At 46.7% G+C, this 21,353-nt stretch overlaps 1 protein-coding gene across 2 annotated transcripts in view; it reads left to right on the top strand.

The window, feature by feature from the left end:
• The first annotated feature begins 10,336 nt into the window (after nt 1-10,336).
• The window catches only part of RSPO3 (R-spondin 3), a 60,788-nt gene continuing 49,771 nt past the window's right edge, over nt 10,337-21,353 (top strand). For both annotated transcript variants that reach the window (XM_054197185.1, XM_054197184.1), the window contains exon 1: nt 10,337-10,959. In XM_054197185.1, the coding sequence (XP_054053160.1) occupies nt 10,863-10,959 (97 nt within the window). In that variant the 5' untranslated portion in view covers nt 10,337-10,862. The remainder of the gene's footprint in view (nt 10,960-21,353) is intronic.

Here is a 21,353-nt window from a genome sequence, read left to right as displayed (position 1 = left end):
CAGTGTGTAATTGATGGGATATTACGTCTAACTCAGAGTTATGTCTCTAATATGAAGTTATCATGTAACAGACTTAGTGTGTCACTCCACACTGAAGTCATACAAAGCACCGTAGAAAATGATCTTCAGTCCAAGCAATACCTCCATTTCTTTGGGATGTGAAACTCTTTCACTTTCTTTTCTGCTTTTTTCTTCCTAGGGCTCTGTTTCCTTCAAAGCTAAAACTGGTATTTGCTGGTTTCAAGAGCTATTTATTGCTGTGACAGTGACACATCACTCCAAGTAATGCCTCTTAAGTACTATTAGCACATATCTGATCTGAAAATGTACAAACACATTCAAACAAAAATGCTGTATTAATAGACAGGCCTAAAATAAATAAACAGGAAGCAAACAGAACATTTTAAAAGAAGGAACCACAGCTGAAGTACTTTAAAGATAAATAAACTTTTAGATTTGACTCCCTCTAGAGTATTTTTAAGGAAAAGCTTGATACAGGAGATTTCTTTTTTGTTGCAGAAACTCTCACGCAGCAGTCCCACCGAAATGTACTTCTGTCCAAATGCAATAATCCCTTTGTGCCCAGCAGCCTCCCCTCAGCGGAGCTCTCTGGCTGGGGCTGGTCACAGCCAGGCCCCAGCAGGGCTCACTGAGACCCGAAAACAAAGGAAGATCTTCTTTTTTAATGAGAGATGAAAGAGCCGTAACAGCGCATGCCTACATTTTCCAGAAAGGGGGCTAAATCCTCCCTGTCTTCGTCAACTAAAGGCAGCAGAAGGGCGTCCATTTGGGCTGGGGTGAGGAGTCAGAACATAGCTGATCCATGTCTGTAGGGGCTGTTGTAGCACAGTTCTGTGCTGTAGTACCCTTCTTTTTGACCCCTGGGGATTCAAACAAGCCCAAGTCAGTGCTGCAACATCTGCAGATCCCGAATGTCTTATTTTTTCTGGAAGGAGGATCAGTCACCTATTTCAAAACAAGCAGTGCCTATACAGTTAGCGAGGTCTTCACAACCCTTTCAGTTAAACCCCCTCAGTCCCGTTGTGCACAACACAACAAGAAACATCAATGTGCCACCGTGCTCTGTATCCACTCATGCGCCCACGGCCGCTCACTCTGGGGGAACCGCAAAGGACTGAACAGAAGAAAAGGCAGCACAGAAAAAGCAACCGAATTCTCAAGAAAGAGCCCAGTGGAAACAAGACACAGAGTCTTCCAAAGCAATTTTTATCTACGTTTCTAATGAAAAACAAACAAAACATCAAATACTTTCCGTAAATTTCACGTGTAATAATGAAGGGGGAATAAAGGACATGCATACTTTTTCTCCTCTCTTTTACCAGGCAGTAAGATGGAAAGATATCTGGAGAGGGGGAAAAAAAAAAAAAAAAGTAAATATACTGTAGCTGCCTGGACCTGAAAATACTGAAATTGGATTTCTTACTAACTAGCTCCATTACTTCCCAGCATGTGATGGATTCTCAGTTACTAGTTTTCTAAAGCCACAAAAGAAAGGGAAAAAAGAAAAAAAAGCACCACCAAAAACCTAACATATTTTTAGCTGCAGAAATGTGTAGATAAATTCAATCTGACTACAACTCATGTACCGTGCTGCAGTCCCTCCAGGAATAAATTTGGATCACTATGCCATAGACTCCGAGGGGTCAACATGACATATTGCATCATATCCCCCTACACGAAAAAGAATTCACTAACAAACATCACTTCCAAAAGTGCTCCTTTATTCCCCTTTCACATTATAGTTTCTTATGAAATATTTTAGTGGATGACTTTGGTGCTTTGCCACATTTCTCTCAATCTATTTATAAATGTTTGGTTGGAAAGAAAGCAAACATCACAGGACAAACACTTTATAAACCTTTGCTATTTTCATATAATACTCAAACTGGAATTGGTTTTGCTTAAAAAAAATAATAATCCTGGAGTGCTGTGCAGAATGACATGAAATCTCCCATGCCTGTTAAAAAGCAAAAAGAAAAAAAAAAACTGAATCAAAAAGTATAAACAAAATTATTTATATCTCTTCTGAGAACACAAAAATTATGCCTTTTATGAGGGAAAAAAAAAAAAAAGGCCTGCCAGGTAGACTCCATCCTGCATAGCGTATAGCTGGTAACAGCCTTCAGGGCAATCGCTGCTGTTTGATTATAAGCCGAATTGATTAAGGTGCCACTAGAAAAGCGGCAGCTACGATGAGCGTGTGATTTCCCCCCACCCCCACCCCACTACTGGATTAAACAAATGTTTCACACTTTAAGGCTCTGGCTGCGTCGGGAAAGGCCCAACTGGTTTCCCACAGGCAGGAAGGAGCCGGGTAACGTGCGCGCCGCCGCAGCCCGGGCTGCTGCGGCACCATCCCCACCCCGCGCACCCAGCGACTTGCCGCTTGTTTATTTAAATGACACTGTTGTTTGAAATGATGGGGGCTTCTTATCCTCTTGAGTCATGCATTCTCTGTCTGGGATCCTCTGTTTAGGCACTTTTAGCACCTCATTAATTACTAGCTGCAACAAAGTCATGCTGTTTTGCAACTCTATTGCCTTTGTTAAGAAATCTCAATCCTGTCTTAGAATGTGAAAGGGGACTGTTATCTCCCATACACCCTGCTTGACTCCATATTACAAAATTAGCTTTCTAGTTCCTGAAATACATATACATGCGCTCTTTATAGCCATACCCCATGGTTAAACAGCTTGGCCTCCGTTAAATAGCCTGCCGGTAACAATTGGAGAAGCTGCTGTTGCAGATTAAAAAAACACTCTTAGCTCCACACGTTATAAATAAATATTTTATCCAGGAAGATACACTTTCTTAACAATGATCATTAAGTCCTGCTACAAAATGCTACTTTAGATGCCTTTTTATGACTCCATGGGTACTAAACCCCTCTCAAACAGTTAACTATTACAGATAAGTAACTAACAGATTAAGCAGTTGGAGATTTTATTTCACCTTTAGTTGGCAGTTTGGTGGGGCAGTGTCATGTAAGGAACCGTGAAACTTCCCTGCAGTGTCTTGAATGTTACTGCTGTATGTAATTCAGTAGGCACATTAAAGCAGGTTGGTACGAGAAGTTTGATCCGAACAGGGACTTTGATGGCTGTGTAGGAAGCTGTGATTTAAGAACCATCTTCAGCAGCATCTTAGCCTGGAATCACCGAATTTAATTTCACGGTGTCCTTCCTTGCTTGGGGTGAATTCTCCTCGGAGTTCAGTCCCTGCAGAGATCCAGAGCCAGCCCAGGCAGGACTCCTGGGTGAGCAGCTTGTGGGCCAAAGCTGAGCGTATCAGAGCTAAATTCACTGAGGAGCTAGACCCAGCCACCAGCGGGACCAGACCCCTCTCAGAAACAGTCTGCCATAGCTTCTTTATAAAACAATGGCAGGAAAAAAGAAATGGTAATGATAATGCCTTTGCTTAGTGGTTAGCTAAGGTTCAGCTAGTGGTTCCGCTAGGAGATACTAGTTTCTGCTCATAAATTTCCGTTTAATGTGAAATGTGCAAGCAATCTTCAAAAAAGAGACAGAAATTAAGACTTCCCTTCTTGTGCCTTAAAATCAGTTCCTTCTTATAGTTTGACACCAAGAATCTGGTCTCTTTTGCTACGTGGTGGCACGGCTGCAGCAAGCAGCCTGCAGAGTGAGCCCAGCTGAAGAATCCCCCACCCTGGAGCCTTGGGTGTGATTACATTCTAAATCACACTCATACGGAAGGCGCTCATGGAGTGTAGTTCCCCCTCTGGCCAAGTTTTATTGCCATTGGGCTTTTACACTAAAGGGGACTAAAAGAGAAAGCTGACTCAATTCTTCGAAAGAAAGGATCTGAATGTGTCCCCTGATGGAGGAGGCTGGCTGGCTCAGGCATGGCGGATATTCAGTTAGGTATAAAACCTCAGCTGGGGTGGCTGTTTCCTTATTGCCAGCTCCTGCTGGCTCTCAGTTCAGGATGAATGTTTGTTCTCATAGCAGTCTGGAGGGGGGCACCTATTCCCACAGTTTATTTGGGGAGTGTAGGCACCTAACTGTTGAGTGCTGTATGTCACTTGCAAAGTCCTATGCCTAAAATAAAAGAACTGTCACTCCTAGGTTGAAGATGCCACCATTTATTTCATTAAATCTTGGCTTTCAAGTTGTAGCTGTCTGATGCCTGGTTTACAGCTTGTTCAGTGTAGTAAATGTTGATACTAGCTTCCACATCACTAAATCATTGCTGTTCCACTACCAATTATCAGCCCCATATGACAAAGATCTAAGTTCTGAATTGAAACACAGAGTGGTTCTTTCCAGTCATGAATAGTGGTCAGAAATATGCTGGAAGGTACACGAAAATGGTAAGGCTCTGACTGAGGAAGATGTCTCTTTGGACAGGTGCAGGGGCTTATTTCAGTTCTGGTGGTGTCAATGCAACATATGAATCTGCTTCGTGATCTCCAGGCACAGGGACTAACATCAGCTTGTGCTTAGAAGTTCTTCTCAACTGAAGATCTTGTCTCCAGAGTTAAGCATAGAACATCCTTCTTCAGGACTACCATTTTGCAGTCTTTCAGAACCTTCAATTTACACCTCGAAGTAAGCAACAAGAGCATTTCAGTACAGATTTGATTGCTCAGCATTATCTGTTTAATACAATCATATGTTACTGAAATACCTCATAGAATAAATATCATTGACACATTTGCCAATGTTTAGTGAAGAACCATCACCAGAAACATTTTAAATCACTTAACAGTTGTCTTCACCTGATAAAATTCTAATTAAGTGCCACAAAGCATGGCCAGTGGAACAACTTTTCCTCCAAAACAACCCTGATGGCTCATTTTGGAGGGGGAGTGCTGCTGTTTCACTGTATTTGTTAATGTGGGACCCAATACCCACTTTGTGGAGCTCAGCCAGATTCATGCTGCTCTTCCCTGCTAGCAGAGCACGCTCTGTGCCTCATGTTGTGACAGTGGCTGCCCAGTACCTCATCAGAGCACAGCGACTACCAGCCCTGTAGTCCTTCTTACGGCTTCAGGTCACCCAGGCTGAACTCCTTCAGGACTTCCTGGCAATGGGATGGGGTTGTTGAGGACAGCTGGAACTGCAACACGCGAACTCCATCCACGCTGTGCACCACTGTCCTTCATGCCCGCCTGTTCCTCTATATGCACACTAGAAAACATGCCCATCCATCACCTGTGCTGAGGTGTGAGCATGCACATGGAGAAACAGGCTTCTTCTTTACTCCCTGCCTTTCCAAAGGACCCTACATCCGTAATTTCACCTTCAGTAGTGAGATTGCTTCACTGACCCCTTTGAGACACACTATATCCAGGAACTGAATCTGCTGGAAAGGAACTTTTTTTTTGTCAGGATTTAATTTTTTCAGCCCCATATTTGCCTATTTCAGTGTGCAACTTCCAACGCTTGGACCAGCACAACCCAGGAAGTGGGAATGAGCAAGTCGCTTGGGCATGTGTGGGATCCACTTAGGCTGACATTACCACCAAAGAAATTTGCAGGAAACACTGCCAAAGTGAGAAAACAGCTCCTAACTTAAGTGTTGTGAATCGCCTTCCCAAGTACTCCAATCATAGAGAAGCCAATGCCTGGACAAATGGATGTGTCAGAGTCCTGTGAAACCTTTGTTGCTGGTTACTCACATCCTCCACCTTTATCCAGTTCTACCTTACGAGCTGTCACTGCAGGAGAAGCGTACTTGGGCACACTGCTGCATGAATTTAAACCAGTGCAGTTATTCTGGTACTGCCTCCTGGGTGGTTAAAGTTAGTCTAAACCAAAAGCTTTGGGTTTTTTTCAACATAGCACACATTGCAAAATCACTTACGTTAATCACTTCTGTTCTAGGTTTGAGTATTTACACCCAAAATATATAGATACTGCCATGGCAATGCGGAGATTTTTTTTCTTGTAGATACAGTTGCTCTAGGCACAGATTCGGCAAACACAGAACAAAAAGTTGGTCTGCATCCCGAAGGTTTTACAATCTGATCGCAAGTCCAAGAGACGAACAACTGATAGATGACTACAGGGAAACAATGACTTAGCGAGGTTTGATCATCCTTGTATTAACTGCTAAAACTTCCTCGCTGCCAAAAAATTCTTGGTTTCATTTTGAGGCCTTCCTGTTGGACTTTCTTAACTGAACTGCATCTGGAAGGCTTGTACTGCAGAATTTGCCCATGTGTTTTTCACACAAATATGCTCTTTTTTTTTTTTTTCCCCTACATACAATAAAACAACAATTCAGCTCTCTTCCGGTGTGATCCAGATCCAAACCTCTCTCGGACTGATGAAGGGTCAAGCTGACAGCAGCAGGCTTTGAACCTGGCCCAGGCTCAGGCATAGTCCAGACCGACATGCTAATTTAGGGCCTGATCCTACAGACTTTGATTACACTGGGATTTTATTACAATGACAGAATTGCACAAGTCGGAGATGGGAAAAATCAATTAGGTCATCTAGTCCATTTGTTGCCAGTGCAGGATTGTTCCCTCCTTGCACATACTGTTAATGTTCTGCCATTACATCTTTTAAACATCTGAAGCGTAAAGACATTATTAAAGATATCAGGACTCGATCTTTGAGAAACAGTTTATTTTTTAAGAAGTACACGTGTTCTCATAGGTTCAACTTATTGTGAGTAAAGCATTTCTCATTGCACACTTCTTTTGGTTTATTTAGACTATGCAATTATAATCTTGAGTGTGTGATATTAACAGCTTTTGAGAATGCTCATGGTGTTACAGATAATTAACCTCCTAAACTGAACGTGACTAAAGCACAAACGGGTTATGGTAGGAAACACAGAGAAATGTTACAACTGCCAGATTTGGAAATATGGAAAAGAGTAGCAGTACAGACATATATATATGTGCATGTGTTTGGGGGAATTTCTTATCTATTTGTGCCTCTCTGCATGCCTTGCCCACTCTGTGCCTGCTTCTCAGTTTGTACAGAAAATAAAAAAATCTGGAGCAAAGATTGTCTTCATTTGGGGTCCTGTGCAGTGCCAAGAATATTATTGGTGTTTAACAAATAGTAGATGTGTCGGATTGTGCAACCTTTACTCAGGATGCCTGCTCCAGTCCTCTAACCCTTCTCCCTTCGGCGGACGTTACTGACCCAGGTCTGTGGGGACGCTAAGGTGGATACCTCCTCGGTGGTGAAGCCTGACCTATGCCATCTACATCCTGAGCAGCACCTGAAAAATAAGGATATTGCATTGGACACAGTATGCTTCAGTTTCAAGTTATGTATCAGATGTGATCCAAGGCCTTCATTTCTTTACTGTGTTTCCCGAGTTGAAAAGGCAAATTAGTGACCCTTTTGTTCACTTACACAAACTATTTCCAGTCTAGAGAAGAACGACAAAGGGTTAGCATTCAGCTGTCCTGTTCACATGGCTAGTTTTTATGACTAGAGTGCCATTTTAAGCAAGCATAATATCAGCTATTAATTTAATATTATTATTTTATTTTAGATATAATCTGAGCATCTTGAGCCCACCTCCTTTCCCCCCCAAATTGTTAGCTGTTCTGAAAACTGAAATTAACATTTTCTAGCTATGTAAAGTTGCATAGAGAAACCGCTGGGCAGGAATTGCAGTAGTGAAACCACCACACACTATTCCTCTTAAATTATTTAAAAAAAAATATAAAAAACTACCACCTAGTTGATTTTACAGTCTCCTGCTGCTGGTTTTAATGTGTTTCAGTAAAACGGAGGGCTTGGACATCTTTGACTTTCTGGCAACAATACGGACCATCAGCCATCCTCCCTCTCCCCACCCTCTTTAATAAACCCCAAAACAGAGAGGCGCACAAAACTGCCCCGGGAGCTGTTTCTGATTGACCCGCTTCAGTTGCAAGGGAATCCTACATCCAGCTCCCTCCGCCGTGTGCGCTGCTGCTGGCTCCTCACCTCCCCGGGCCTGGTGAAAGGTTTTTTGCCAGCCGGGTGCCCCCGATGCCGGCAGCCCACCAGCCGCTGGCCCACGCGCAGCTGTGCGGCCCCGCGCAGCCAGCCTGGCCACTGGCTCTGCCTCCCCCGGGCTGATGTCAGCCTGAACTTTGCCACCGATATCTCATCGGGATGAGCGACATAAACAGGGAATTGCACGCCAGAGTTTTGGGCTGGAACGGGCTCCTTCCACACATTTCAGCAATATAAATCTTCTCCTTTTATCGCGGAACGGCAGTAACTGTTTATGGGTTCGGTTTGTTATTGTTGTTGGGTGTTTTGTTCCCCCCGTAACACTGCTGGTTTGGGGGGGTAACCTGGCTCTCCGGCGTCCTCTCGCCTTGCCTCTTTTCAGATCCCATCTCCAGTCAAGGCGCAGCTTTTGTTTTCTTCCCCAGTCTCTGCCTCTGCCCCTCTTCCACAGCAAATAAGCGACCTCTCCTCCCCACCGCTGGTCACTCATGCATACCCTGCCCTTCTGCTTGGCCCTCGGCTGGCACACACTCCATAGGTCGGTTTTGCCAAGGCTCTTGGGCGACCCGTGCAGTCCCCGGGACCGTCTCCCAACACATCTGCCCCACGCATCCCCGCTGTAGCAGGGACACATGGAAGGGAAGGGGCTGGAGAGGCAGCGAGCGGAGTTTCTCAGCCTTGCTTTGTCAGGGCAAGGAGAGGGAGTGCACTCCCCGTTTGTTTAATGTTTTCCTTATGTTTCTCGCGGAGCGTTTATTTTTTGACATGCTTTCTCTGCCCACTGGTGCTAACGCTGCTCAAGTGAACTGGCTGGCTGGCTGCAGGTTGGCTCACACACGTGTCCCGTCCTTTCTCCCCAGCCTTGTTTATTTATGCCACTCGCCTGCCTCGCTCAGAAATTTCCACACGCGCACTAGCACACGAGAAGTCTCAATCTCCCAACAAAACAAAACACTGAGGCGAACGCGCTTTCTTCATGTCAGCGTAGCCCCTCGGCTTGTCTGCGGAATGACTTTTATTTTATGCCTCTCTGGCAATCCCACCCCATCCGGCTCAAGTATCCTGGATTAGAAAGACTTTCCCCAGAGTCCTTTTCAAAGGGAGCCTCCCACAGACCTTTAAATCCCCCACATTTTATGGTACAGATATTTAACAGCTCTGAGAGGGGCAGCGGGGGGAGAGCCTGAGGAAAACAGTTACAAATAGAGTGGCTGCTCCTCACACCGCTGAGGTTCCTGATGTGATCAGCGCCGTTTTATCCGTCTTTCTCTCCCATCCCAGCGATAGCCACCGAGATAAGAAGTGAAGCAAGAAAGGGTTCAGTGAAGTCGCCGGTTTTGCCCTGAACCAGCCTCACCTCCCCCTTTCTGGCCCTCCCCTTCCCCCCAAAAATAAGAAACCCTTGCCGGAGAAAGGAAACGCGATACCCTTCTGTCAAACGGGCGGCCGTGCCTCGCCGGGGTGCAGCTGAGCTGCGCCTTTGCTGCTGGGGCTCTGGTGAGGGTCCCGGCGGCGGCGGGGAGGCGGCTGCGGGCACCCCCGGGTACCGGCGGCGGCTCGGCTGGGCCCCGACCCGCGGCTCTCCTCCCGGCTGCCAGCCGGCCCTGGGAACGGCCCCCGGCCCCGACGGGACACGCGGCTTTCCTCTGCCCCGTCCCGCCGGAGAAGCCACCCGGGAAAATCCCTGTCCCACGGGGAAAAGGCAACAAGGGAGAAAACCCCGAGGAGAAGGAGATGCTGTAGACTCCCCCACCCCCCTCCCTTCTCACCATCTCCACTTTGAGCAGGGATGTGGGGGGGCAGATTCAGGCAAAAGGGGGTGCTGTGCTGAGTCCCCCTCGGCGGGGAAGGGGCCGAGCACACCGCCCCGGTCCACCGGCAAGTGGGGGTGCTCCTTCTTACGGAGGGAGCCGGGGCGCGGGGGGCAGCGGCAGCTCCGCGGGGACCCCGGGAAGGCCGGCGGTGGAGGGGAGGCGAGGGGAGACCCCCGGGCGGGGGCTCCCAGCGAGGTTACGGAGCCCCACCGCCCTCCCCGGTCCCGGTCCCGGCCCCGGCCCCGGCCCCGGCCCGCCCCGCCCCGCCGCGGGGGGCAGCGCAGCCGCGGGGCCGGCGCGGAGCGGCGCCCCCCGCCCGGCCCCGCCGCTGGAGGATGCTCGGGCGCTGATGCCCCGAGGGGGCTCGTCCGGGCTCGGGGAGCCTCCCCCCGCCGTGCCGGGGCGCCGGGGCTCGCCTCCTCCCGCCCCGCCCCGCCCCGGGGCCTCTCCCCCGGGGCCCCGCTCCGGAGCAGCTCCCGCATGAAGCCCGGGGGCTCCTGTTCGGCGGGCGGGAGACCCGGGGGGTGGGGGGGGGGGGGCCCGGCCCACCTGCGCCCGGCGGCTGGCGGTGCCCGCGGCGCAGAGCGCGGCTGAGCCGGAGCAGCGGCGGCAGCGGGGCTGGGTCCTCCTCCTGCCCCCCCGCCGCTCCCGCCCTCGCACACTCCTCTCCCACCGCCATCCATCCTTCGGCACCTCGCCCGCCCGGCGCACACACGGGCGCGCACAGCCGCACGCACCCCCGGCACCCCCACAACATGCTGCCGGCCACCGGCCCGGCATGGACCCCGGCGGCGGCTGCTCGGCTCCCCTCCGCTGCTAACTCCCCTCTGAGGTTTGCGGCAGGTAGCGGGGTGGACGGTTGGAAAGTGCAATAAGAAAAGCGGAAAAAAAAAAAAAGAAGAAGAAAAAAAAAAAAAGAGGAAAAAAAAAGGCAGAAGCCATCAACCCAGCCAAGCCCAGCTTTGGATCTCAGTGCAGGTATTTCTGCTGCTGTGCTCATCCCTTGCCGCCTACCACCCCGGTTTATTTTATTTTTTTTTAAAGGAAAGAAAAAAAGAACGAAAAGGAGAAGTCGAACTTTCAAAGGGTTACTATGCAATTGCGACTGATTTCTTGGTTTTTTATCACTTTGAACTTTATGGAATACATTGGCAGCCACCACGCCTCCAGGGTACGGCGACAGGGAAGAAGTAAGTGCGAAGAGATTTATACTTTGATAACTTCTGCTTCCTCTCGTTGTGCTGTTCACCTGTCCTGGGGGTTCTTGTGCCCCCGGTGCCTTTGCGAGTGCGCTAGGAAGCAAGTTCCGCGCCCGCGGCGCGGCCGAGCGGATCTGCAGGCAGTTTCATTGAGTTGAAGGGTTGAAGGCGGTTTTTAATCTCTTTCTGCTTTTCTCTCTCACCTCACCGGGACGAGCAGAGCCGGCTCCGGGAAGACCTGCCTCTGCTCCTTTATGTTTTAATGTCTGGTAAAGGGGAACGTCCTTTCTCAGCTCTAGCCATTTCCTAAAGGCAAAGCACGATGACGCGACAGGTAACTTTTTGCCGTGATGCCCTGAGCGCCCTTCTTCACCCCGGTCACCATTTAGCGACCTGGGGGAGGTCGGTGAGAGAAGCCCCCACCCCAAGAACCAGCAGCACAGATTACCGCTATGGGTTAAGCCTGGCGCCCGGAGATGCGGAGTGGGGGGCTGGCGTGTCGCGGCGCTGCCCGGTCCGCTGAATTCCAGCTTTCACTCGCCACCAGTCACCTCGGTGGCACCGTCTGGGAAGCCGCTGGGTCATCCATCGGTACCTTTCCGGGGCTGTGGACCCTGTTATTTTATGTTTTTTTTTTTAAATCTCATGGGATGAAGGGAGTTGGTCCCTTCTGATTTAGCCAGCCCCTGACCTGGGTCCGGGGCGGTGGCTGGAGGGAGCCGGGAGGCCCGGGGCATCCTCGCAGGCCGGGGAGCGAGGGTCGGTACCCGGGGGTGCTGGCACCAGCTCCCTGGGCGCTGCCGCCCGGAGGAGGCGATGTAGGAGACCAGAGGCGAGGAGACCCCCCCCGGCATCGAGGCAGGGAGGAAAAGGAGGCAGAAGAGATCGCCCCCTCGGGAAGTCGCTGTCCAGGTGGCGGGGCGCTGCGACGGGCGGCCGGGCTCCGGCGTGGGGCTCCGGCGTGGCCGGGCAGCACCGGGCAGCTCCGAGGACCCGGGTCGGTGGTGACCCCCCCGGCAGGGCTGCCGGGCTGAGCCCCTCCGCGGCGCCGCAAGGAGCCGCCGAGGGCGGCGGGATGCGGCAGCGGGGGGCACCGGGACATGCCGCCGGTCCCGCTTCGCCACTCCGCCGGCACCGGACCCGTCGCCGTTTCTGGGGAGGCATTTTCTGCGCACCTACCGCGGAGGGGCTGCTCATGCCTGTCCTCTTTCCCTGACAGCTGCAGATACCGAGGAAATACCGTAAAACACGTCAGCCCGCATTTAATCAGCCAGAAGTAACGGAGTTACTTCCTCAGGGAGGGGACGGAGGGGTTACTATTATTTTAATTTATTTTTTTTGCTCAGAGCTCGCTTCTTTCCCCTGCTTGGCATGGCTAGTCCTTGAAAGCCTCCTTTGTATGGTTTGCCTCCTGCACATAAGGTTTGATTCACCTAAAGTGCCCCTAAAGCGGAGCCGTGGAGAGAGACCGGGGCTCCAGCCTTCCCATCCCCACGGCCGCGGAGCGAGGGAGCACTAAGGGCTAAGTAAAACATGTCAGGGCATCCGATTTATTATCCTTGGCAAGGGAGGGTTCCGCAGCCTCCATCACTTCCCACCCACTCCTTTAACCCCTGGCAGCCGCGGGCCCACAAGCTGCGGCTCACACCCCCGCCCCCCAATCCTTCCCCCGTGGGGGCTCCCCGACGGGCGCAGTGGAGGGGTTCAGCCCCGTGTCGGGGACACGGGAGGGGTAGAGGGGGCAGGACACCCATCCCCAGTGGGGCGAGGGTCGGGGAGCGGGTCCCCCTCCTCCGCCCGTCCTTGCTCCGGCACCTGGTGCGCTCCGCGCCGGGCCAGAGCCGGGACGGCGGCGACCTCTGCTGTCCTCTGCCGCGGCGGGCAGCCCACGGCGGCAGGTGCTCTCCACGGCTCGCCACGGCGGCTGCCCCCCTCCCGAGGGAGGGAAAGCGGGTCTCCCTCCTGCCCCCGGGCCGGTCTCGGTGCTGGGTGGGCGCAGGGCAGCCGCGGTTTCCCAGCATGGGGGCCGCTGCCTGCGCGTCTGGCGTGGTCCTCACACCAGCACCGTCCCACCTCGGGCTGGCTTCGTCAGGCAACCCCGTGCAGCGGCCTGGTTTTTGGGAAACGGGAGGTGGATGCGTTGGCTGCAAATGGTGAGCTGGTTGGTACAACGTGGAGAAGGTACCGAGTACTTGCTCAAAGTTTTCTGGTTAAAAGTTAAGTTAAATTCACAGCGGAGCAAGTAGCTGAAAAATCACAGCTTGAAAGAGTCGGAGTGGAAATCTGGCTTGTTATTTTGGCAGCGAAGACAAATAACTGTCAGAACACCTCACCTGGACACCGTGTACATCGTCCACTGGCTGAGGTCTTCAAATCGGGCCGGTTGTACAACATGCTTTGGTATAACTAGTGCTATTTGGTTTGAAGCAAAAAATAGAGCATGAGTGTTTAGGAAAGTTATTATGAAAGAGGTTACAGTCACCACTTGTACCAATCATTTTGGCTTTAAAAATCTGTGAACCGCTATTAGTGAATACTGTAACTTGAAAAAAATGATAGTGTGCAGATAAAGACGACACCTGTCAGATTCATCTATGACATGGAAGACTTTCTCTGGATTTCTGTTTCTTTTGCCCAGATAGTCTACTTTAAGTGTAAGTCCTACACTCATTGCTAGGGAAGTGTTTTCAAATTTCCATTTAACCTAAGCATTTTTAAATTCACTACAAACCACTTGCCATCAAGCAGTCAGTGAGCCCGTATTACTTCATTTGGTTTAATGTCCAAGCCCCGCGTTCTATGTGGTATATTGTGGACTCCCACATTTTTAGATAAAGGAATAACGAATCCTGGACTGACTAATTGAGAATATGCTGGGCCAGACCCTTAGCTGGTATAAATAGAAGTTTCTTTGTTAACTTACCCCATCATAAGGACCTGGTCCTGAAGCATTACTTATTTCGTATCTACTGTCAAAGTAATATTTACTAGGAGAAAAGTCTGGTTTGCAGTCCTTTCACTCCTCAAACTCTACTGAAGTTGCTAGTTTGAACATCCTGAATTTCTGTCCTGTGATCCGTAGTAAATGCGTAGTTGGCTGTACAGGGGCAAAACTCCTCTGGAGTCCACTACGGAGTGCAGAGGATTGGGTCCATAATAAGATGTAGCAGGCAAGATCAATAAAAGTTCAAAAGCAAGCATATTCAAAAGCAAAGAGATTTGTTTTTATTCTGATAAGAGCAATTAAGATTAACAAATCAAGTTGCTTGTTCGGGTCCTACAAAAGAGATTAAAATGCAGCCTAGTATAGACTAGCACACCGACAACTTAGAAGTTCTACGTATCTGCCAGTGCTTACAGTTTGCTTAGAAAAAAAGCAGGATTAAGCCAATAGCTCCAAAATATTTCGGTTCTGCAGGCCACCGCCAACACTCAAAATTTAGTACTGATAGTTGTGCACCTTTCTCATTGACCTTTTAATGGACGGAAATGAAGTATTATTTGCTATGGGTCTGTGAATGACCGGCAGACTATCTGCCGTGACCCTGTGAACTACCAGTGAGCCACGGACTAAATTTGGAAATCGCTAAAATAAGCAAAGTGATAGAAAATTCTGCGTTTGTACCATGACTCCTACATCTGGGAATAAAACCATGACTTAGTGGAACTGCAGTTTGGATGTAGAGCTACCATGATGTATATTATTGGTAGCCCACCGGTATCTGATGTTGGCAATTGCTTTTGCAGTAACGGCACGTTCGCGGTACCTGGCGTTTGTTCCTTCGGTCGCTCCTCCATCAGTTCCTCTGTTGACGTGGGACTGCAGGTCTTCCAGCATCTGCTTCTGGTCAGGGTCACGAGTGGAGGACTCCACCCTGCAAACACTCTGCCTCTCTGGCTTGGTTTGCATGCAGCTACTTACGAATTCAAAATTAAGCAGATGTGTAACAGCCTGGTCGAAAACATAGCTATATATAAAATAAAACAAAACAGGAGAGAACCTACAAAACACAAAGTGGCAAAATTATTCAGGTTTTTAATACCCTTGTGGAGGGTGTCATTTACATGGAGGTAAAATATCAACAAAAATCAAGGAATTATTACATTATTAGTTAAAATAACACTGCATTTTGGAAAAAAAATTAATAGTTCACCATCAATATCTATATTACTGATATCTACATGTATATTCAGGGTTGGCATGGCATAGATGCTAATGCTACATATTCTATATAAAATAGAGGTGATGTTACCAATTGTTTTAAAAGGAATCAATTTAATATCTGAGTGCAATGATTTAAAGCAGAAGTTAGCCAAGCAAGCAGCCGTCAACTAAGCTGAATCAATCCTTGGGTGGGATTAAATTATATAGTGTTAGTTCTCTTTCAAAGTATTTGTATGCTGCTGATTTTGTGTGTGTGTGTGTGTGATGTTTTTATATTAGTATTGTCAGAGTAAACATTTTGATGGTGACAAGTGCATCTTTTTTGCAATGAAAATATATTTCTCATTTTTGGATGAGATCGTGTTTATTTCAAAATAGACTAAAAATTCCTATTGCAGTCATTAGAAACAAAAGCAGAGGGAGAACTCTTTCATGGTATTTTCATAAACTGTTAAGGTATTTCACAGTAGCGGTATCTTAAACAATTAAATATTAGAAAATTGCTACCCATTGCTGAAAGCGTTAAAAGTATTCTAGGGACAGACTGCTTGCGTTGCTTTTTTTTTTTTTTCTATAACTCTGTGTGTGTGTAGGTCTGTGCTTGAAGTATACCAGCTGCATGCAGAGTGATACGTGTTACTGTCCCAAGAGACTAAAGGGTGTTACGGGCCAGTTCCCATTTCATACATGCCATCTGAAAGGGTGAAAATTTCAAATTTTGTTTCTTTCGGCTCCTGAAGACATTTCTCATACTATTTAGAATTTATGTTAAACTGCAAATACATAGATCACCACAGGGTCTCAAAGCCATTGATGCAGGATGGTATGTCAGCAAATATATAAGAAGTCCTATTTCTCTTTGCAGGCAGAATAAAATATTGCTATTATTAATGAGATGGTTTTAGAGCTTGAACCTGCCTCCTTTGCTTGCGGTGGAGAAAGTCCCATGGACTTCACTGGAGCTGGAGAGGGCTCTTTTTCTGCAGGACCTTAGGAAACATTTTGAGTTTGGAAGAATTCCTATGCTAGAGTACTTGCAAAATTGCATGATCCATATACGTACAATACCTATATAGGAAAAAACAATGCTCTGTACCTTTCAAAACTGTGATATATAGCCTGCTTGGGAGGCAACATCTTTTTTAAACATATGAAAAGAGCAGCTATTTTAGTACTTTCACCTATTGAGCCAACCTAAGTCAAAAAAGTTAACCCTGAGATTAATTTCTTCTTTTTAGCTTTGTTATTAGCGTATCGAGTCTTAGCAAATCCCCGGTCTGTTCCTTCTTCTTGCTGTGAATTTTTCACTAAAGTTAATGGAAGTTATGCCTACTAAAATCTGATTTAGGACTTAAAAAATCAGAATTACTCATTATCTCTTGCTTCACATGCTCATTTTGCTTTCTGGTTAATGAAGCTAGTGTGCTGGCTTGACCACCGCTGTTTATCACTAACATTACTAAACAGTCTAACACTTCACATTCAGTCATTTATAGACAGTGACTACTAGGAAAACTCATCCGTTAAAACTATGGAGCTTCTTAAGAAGATTTTTCCCCAAAGGTAGATTGTCCCTTTTGCTCTTGAAATTAAATGAAAAGTTGCGAAAGGCTGGTGGAGGAGATATAAAAGCTAATAAAAAATAATATTTTTGTCTCATTTCTAATTTTGGAGACCGAACTACTCAAAATGACTTTGCCAATTTTTTACCAAAATAATGCAGAACAAAGCAAACTTATCAGATGACAAAAGGCAGCTGAAACCATGTAGGTTTTTATACAAAAGTCTGTCTGCCTGCTATTACCACAAACAATGCCGCAGATAAAAATATTCAGAGAATATTTATTCATGCAAAACACGTTATGGCTCTCAAAAAAAAAAAAGAGAAGAGCTACGACTTTTTTTATAAATAATTGAATAACGGAGCTTCTGGCGATGGCAGAGCAATTACTCATTAGACGCTTTGTCATAATAAAATCCAGCAGATTTTATTAATGATTATTTTAACCCTATTTTTGTTGTTAGTGGTGAGTAGTGCGATGAGCAACGCTACTTAAAAAGAAGGAATGATTGTACTACGGTTACACGATAGCTGACTAACAAACATTTTTCTGCATTTCGATTTCTAGACCATGAGCTATAGACCATGTATTTTAAAATGTTAGTATTATTTACTTGTGTGATGAAAAATAGGACCCATGGAAGCAACGGAGACACAAAACTTATATCCCTCCAGTGCTGCTAGGGAAGAACTCGGCTATGGGGACCGGAACTGAACTGGGAGTGGGGGCACCGGGCTCCCACCTGCTCCGAGCAGCACCCTGGCCTTGCCCCAGTAATTCAGCTCCACACAACAGAGTGATTAGGAGGAAGAACGTAAAGAAATGCATATAGTGATACTTTTAAACGACAGCAAAACCCCGAACCACAGGTCTACCCCTAGTTCTGGTAGCGTGCTGCTATAAACATTATCCTTTCAAGCTTCTTATTGTGTGTCAGTTTTACGTCCTGACACGTTTCACGTTTAAACTTGAAAGGTCCTAGATGGGATTTCAGACGTTTGATATTACCTGCGGGGTAAAGCAGATTTTGGGGCACTGTAAAATAAAACAGGAGCTCATTGACGGGTGTTGGAATAGCAACGATGTGTGATTCCTGCGGCTTCCTGCAAAGCGCAAGGGCAGACACAGCGAGGCTCAGATCCAAGAACAGGACTTAGGTGCCTAAGGTGTGTCTGGGGCAGGATTTAAACACCTGAGTCCCTCACCTTCAAAGCCCTGCTTAATTGCCACCTCACCCTTGACGCACGGGCATTTCTCAGATGTTTTGTCATTTCTAACGTGAGACTTCACCTTAATGACATTGAGCGCCCATCTGGCAAGGGAGGCTTCTAAGCTCAGGTCCCTTCTGCAGAGACTTTGAGATTTTCTCCGAGAAACCCTGTGTAAAAAAGACAATAAATAAATCGTAACAAATAATAAAAATAACAGTACAAAATTCTTCCACAGGGAGCACAGGACTCTGCAGGCGATTGCTCACTGACACTGGAACATAGGCACGCACGCGCCTGATCCCGTACACGGGCCCCTTCGAGCCCCTTCCTCTTCTGTGCTACCTAAAATGGGTGCACGCAAATGACCTGAGATTACAAGCAAATACAGGTGATAAAAAGTCAGTTTATTAGAGCAGATCACCACAGGCTAGAGTCATGCTGGGTAGAAGACTTAGATTTTCAACTCCTGGCTGAATATTTTAGCTGCTAAGGTTTTGGATACATTAAGGGCAGCAAGGCTGTTGCTCCCTTCTTGGTGTGTTTCTAAAGAAAAGAATGAAGTCTCCTTTCTTTTGTTAAAGAATATATTGGCTCGCAGGGCTGTGAAGCAGTGCCAGGGCACCTAAAACCCCTGGACCGCCAGGGTTTGAGACAGTTTCTGACCCCAGCATTTCCCCATGACTAGGCTGAGAATCCCTTGCTCAGGGTGCTGGTTTTTTGTCAGGCCCTTTTGGAGGCGCCCAACTCTTCCCACTTACTGAAAGGCAACTTAAGTGCCTCGCTCAGGGCTGCCAACTGTACTTTGATGGAGGCGTCGATGGAGGGCATCGCTACACAAAGCAGGGTTGTTCAGAAGAGCATAAATCCTTTATCAAGCACCAGTACACCCACCCCACGTCTCTCCAACCAACTCACCCGGCGCACAGCTTCTCTGGTGGTAGTGTTTTGCTGGGAAGTTACAGCAGAGGTAGGGCTTGAGCCTTTTTTCCTCATTTTCCCTACAAAGTGAGCTTCTGTTTCAAGGGGAAGGGAGAGGAGAAGGCTCTCATGTGAACCAGAAATGTAGGAGCAGCCAGCTGGTGGAACAAGATTTCCGTTGCATTTCTCGACTAACTTTTACAAACATCCACACGAACCAGAGCTACTAAAACCTGACACTTTAATATGTTTACAAAGTTTATGTATGTTATCAGCACATATAATACTCCCAACAGGATTTATTACAGGTTTCTTTAGCAACAACATTTTTTATTCATAACAGCTCAACTGGTCAGAGAGAGGAAAACAGCCAGTTTCTTCAGAGCGCGCCTCCCACGCACACTTGTCCTGCATTATTGCATTGCTTATTCATGAAGATTACAAACACCAGCGTCGGCAAGTGTTTCATAACCTTGTTTCCCTTTCCTAGAATGTTCATAATTAATTTCACTTTTTTCTATGCCACTGAATAAGGAGTTGCTGGTTTTCTTTTACTTTATGTTACACTGCCTAGTGAAGAATTATGCCTCCAAAAGAAAGGAACCCAAGGATATTTATTTAACATGGGAGTCAGAAGACGTTAAGTGCATGTATTTACCAAATACATGGAGATGGATGAAGATTCCAGAAATTTTTAGTATAATACAGAACTGAAAACAATCAACTAAGATGAGACCTCCTTGTGCTGAGCGTGATGGCCACGGATGTCATAAAATCTAATAGACAAGATCCTGAAGGCAGGAAAGGTAAACAAATTACACGACTTGGTATTTTGCAGAAAAACAGTTTCTGTTTTGCAGTCCAAAATGAAGTCACACGTTCGTCTTTTGTGTTTATATTTTATAAAAAGTTGAGCAATTAACGAGTTTCAGAGTTGGGGGTTTATTCAAAGCAAAAGTAGAATTCTGTACTAGAGTAGAATTTATAACTTATGCTATGTCCTGGACAAGCATTTTTAAGCCCAAGGCCCTGGCTTTAGAAACGAAACAACTTAAATGTGGTATTTAAGCTACCCATTAAGGGGAAGCTTCAGTGGTGTAAGAATTTTTCGGTAGGATTCAGTTGTGAATCAATGTCAGCAAGAGGACATCCATATGGCTGCTTAAGCCATATATTATTTCCTAAGAAAAGACCAAAGCTATTTTGAGAAACAAGTAAATATAAAACCAAGTTCCCCTGGACAGACTGTGGACAAAAATATTTCCCTTTCTCTGTTGGCATCATTTATTTCTGCTGACAACCTATAAAATTAGCATGATTTGAGGATGCTTATTCTCTTCCATGACTGGGTACGGTGTTCTTCCATCTGAGTAATTCACTGAGATGCTAATCACATTTTAAACCCCCATCTTTCAAATTTATGTCTTAGAACAAGTAATCTGTTACATTATTAACTTTGTGTTCAGTATATTTCAGGAAATAATGTAACAAGTGGTGACATATATTATGGTTTTGTGGTCTCTTAGAGGTCAAAGTGGACTCGGTCACCCCATGGACATGACGATTGTGGAGGAGGTTTCAAATAGTCTTTCTTTTACCATTTTTCTATGTACTGTGGCTGGATACTTCGATGAACACAAGTCTTCCCAAGCTTTATGGAGGTTAGAAGCACTGGGTGGGGAGCGAATGGAGTGGGGGGGTCTTATTCCTATTTGCCAGGATCTGGCTGGCCACAAAGGAAACTAAACTGTACGCTTTCAAGACGAGGACAGGTTATTCACCTCTTTCTGAGGTGAGTTTATTCAGAAGAGGTTATTCACCTCTTTCTGAAATCACATCTTTTCCCAGCTACCCAGTGAGCAAAGTTCATTTCTTCCTCAGCATAAATCACACCTGTGTCCAGACAAAATAGATTGATCAAAAAGAGTAGTCTTCTCTTGCATTTCCATGCTTCATTGATTATGTAAAAAAAGAGCATTCTAATGATAGCTACCACAAAAAGACCACCAAGCATTATGAAATACAGTCTTTTCTGAAGCCTTGCATAATTTGTTGAAAAATAAGTTATTCATCTATGGAACTTGCTGGTTGAGCCTTCCACCCTGGTTCCCTAATTGACTGTGGTTACTGCTGTGTGCACCAAAAAGGGCCTGTGTTTTCCAACTGGAAGTCTGCATGGACCTTGGACACATCTTGTCCAAAAAAGATCAGCCACAGAAATTACAGTACTGCATATAAGAGAGCTTATTCAGAAGAAGAATCTTCCATTGCACACTCCCTCACTCCTACATAAGCCTTCTCTGGCTTACATACTTCATCCCCTGGAACCCCCTAAGCCTACAGCTGTAGTCCTAGAGCTGGAAAAACTCATTTACTCAAGCCCATGATGTGCTAAAAAGACCTTTTTGACCATCAGCATATATAATACTAGGCAAAGGTGTCAGAAAACAGTAAACCTACCAAAAGTGCAGGGTCACAATATTGATAAAATATCGACAAAATTCATAATTTTGATGGGAAATTTAAAAA

This window comes from Rissa tridactyla, chromosome 3, assembly GCF_028500815.1.
Source record: "Rissa tridactyla isolate bRisTri1 chromosome 3, bRisTri1.patW.cur.20221130, whole genome shotgun sequence".
NCBI lineage: Eukaryota > Metazoa > Chordata > Aves > Charadriiformes > Laridae > Rissa > Rissa tridactyla.
This window is presented reverse-complemented; position numbering and strand designations above follow the sequence as displayed.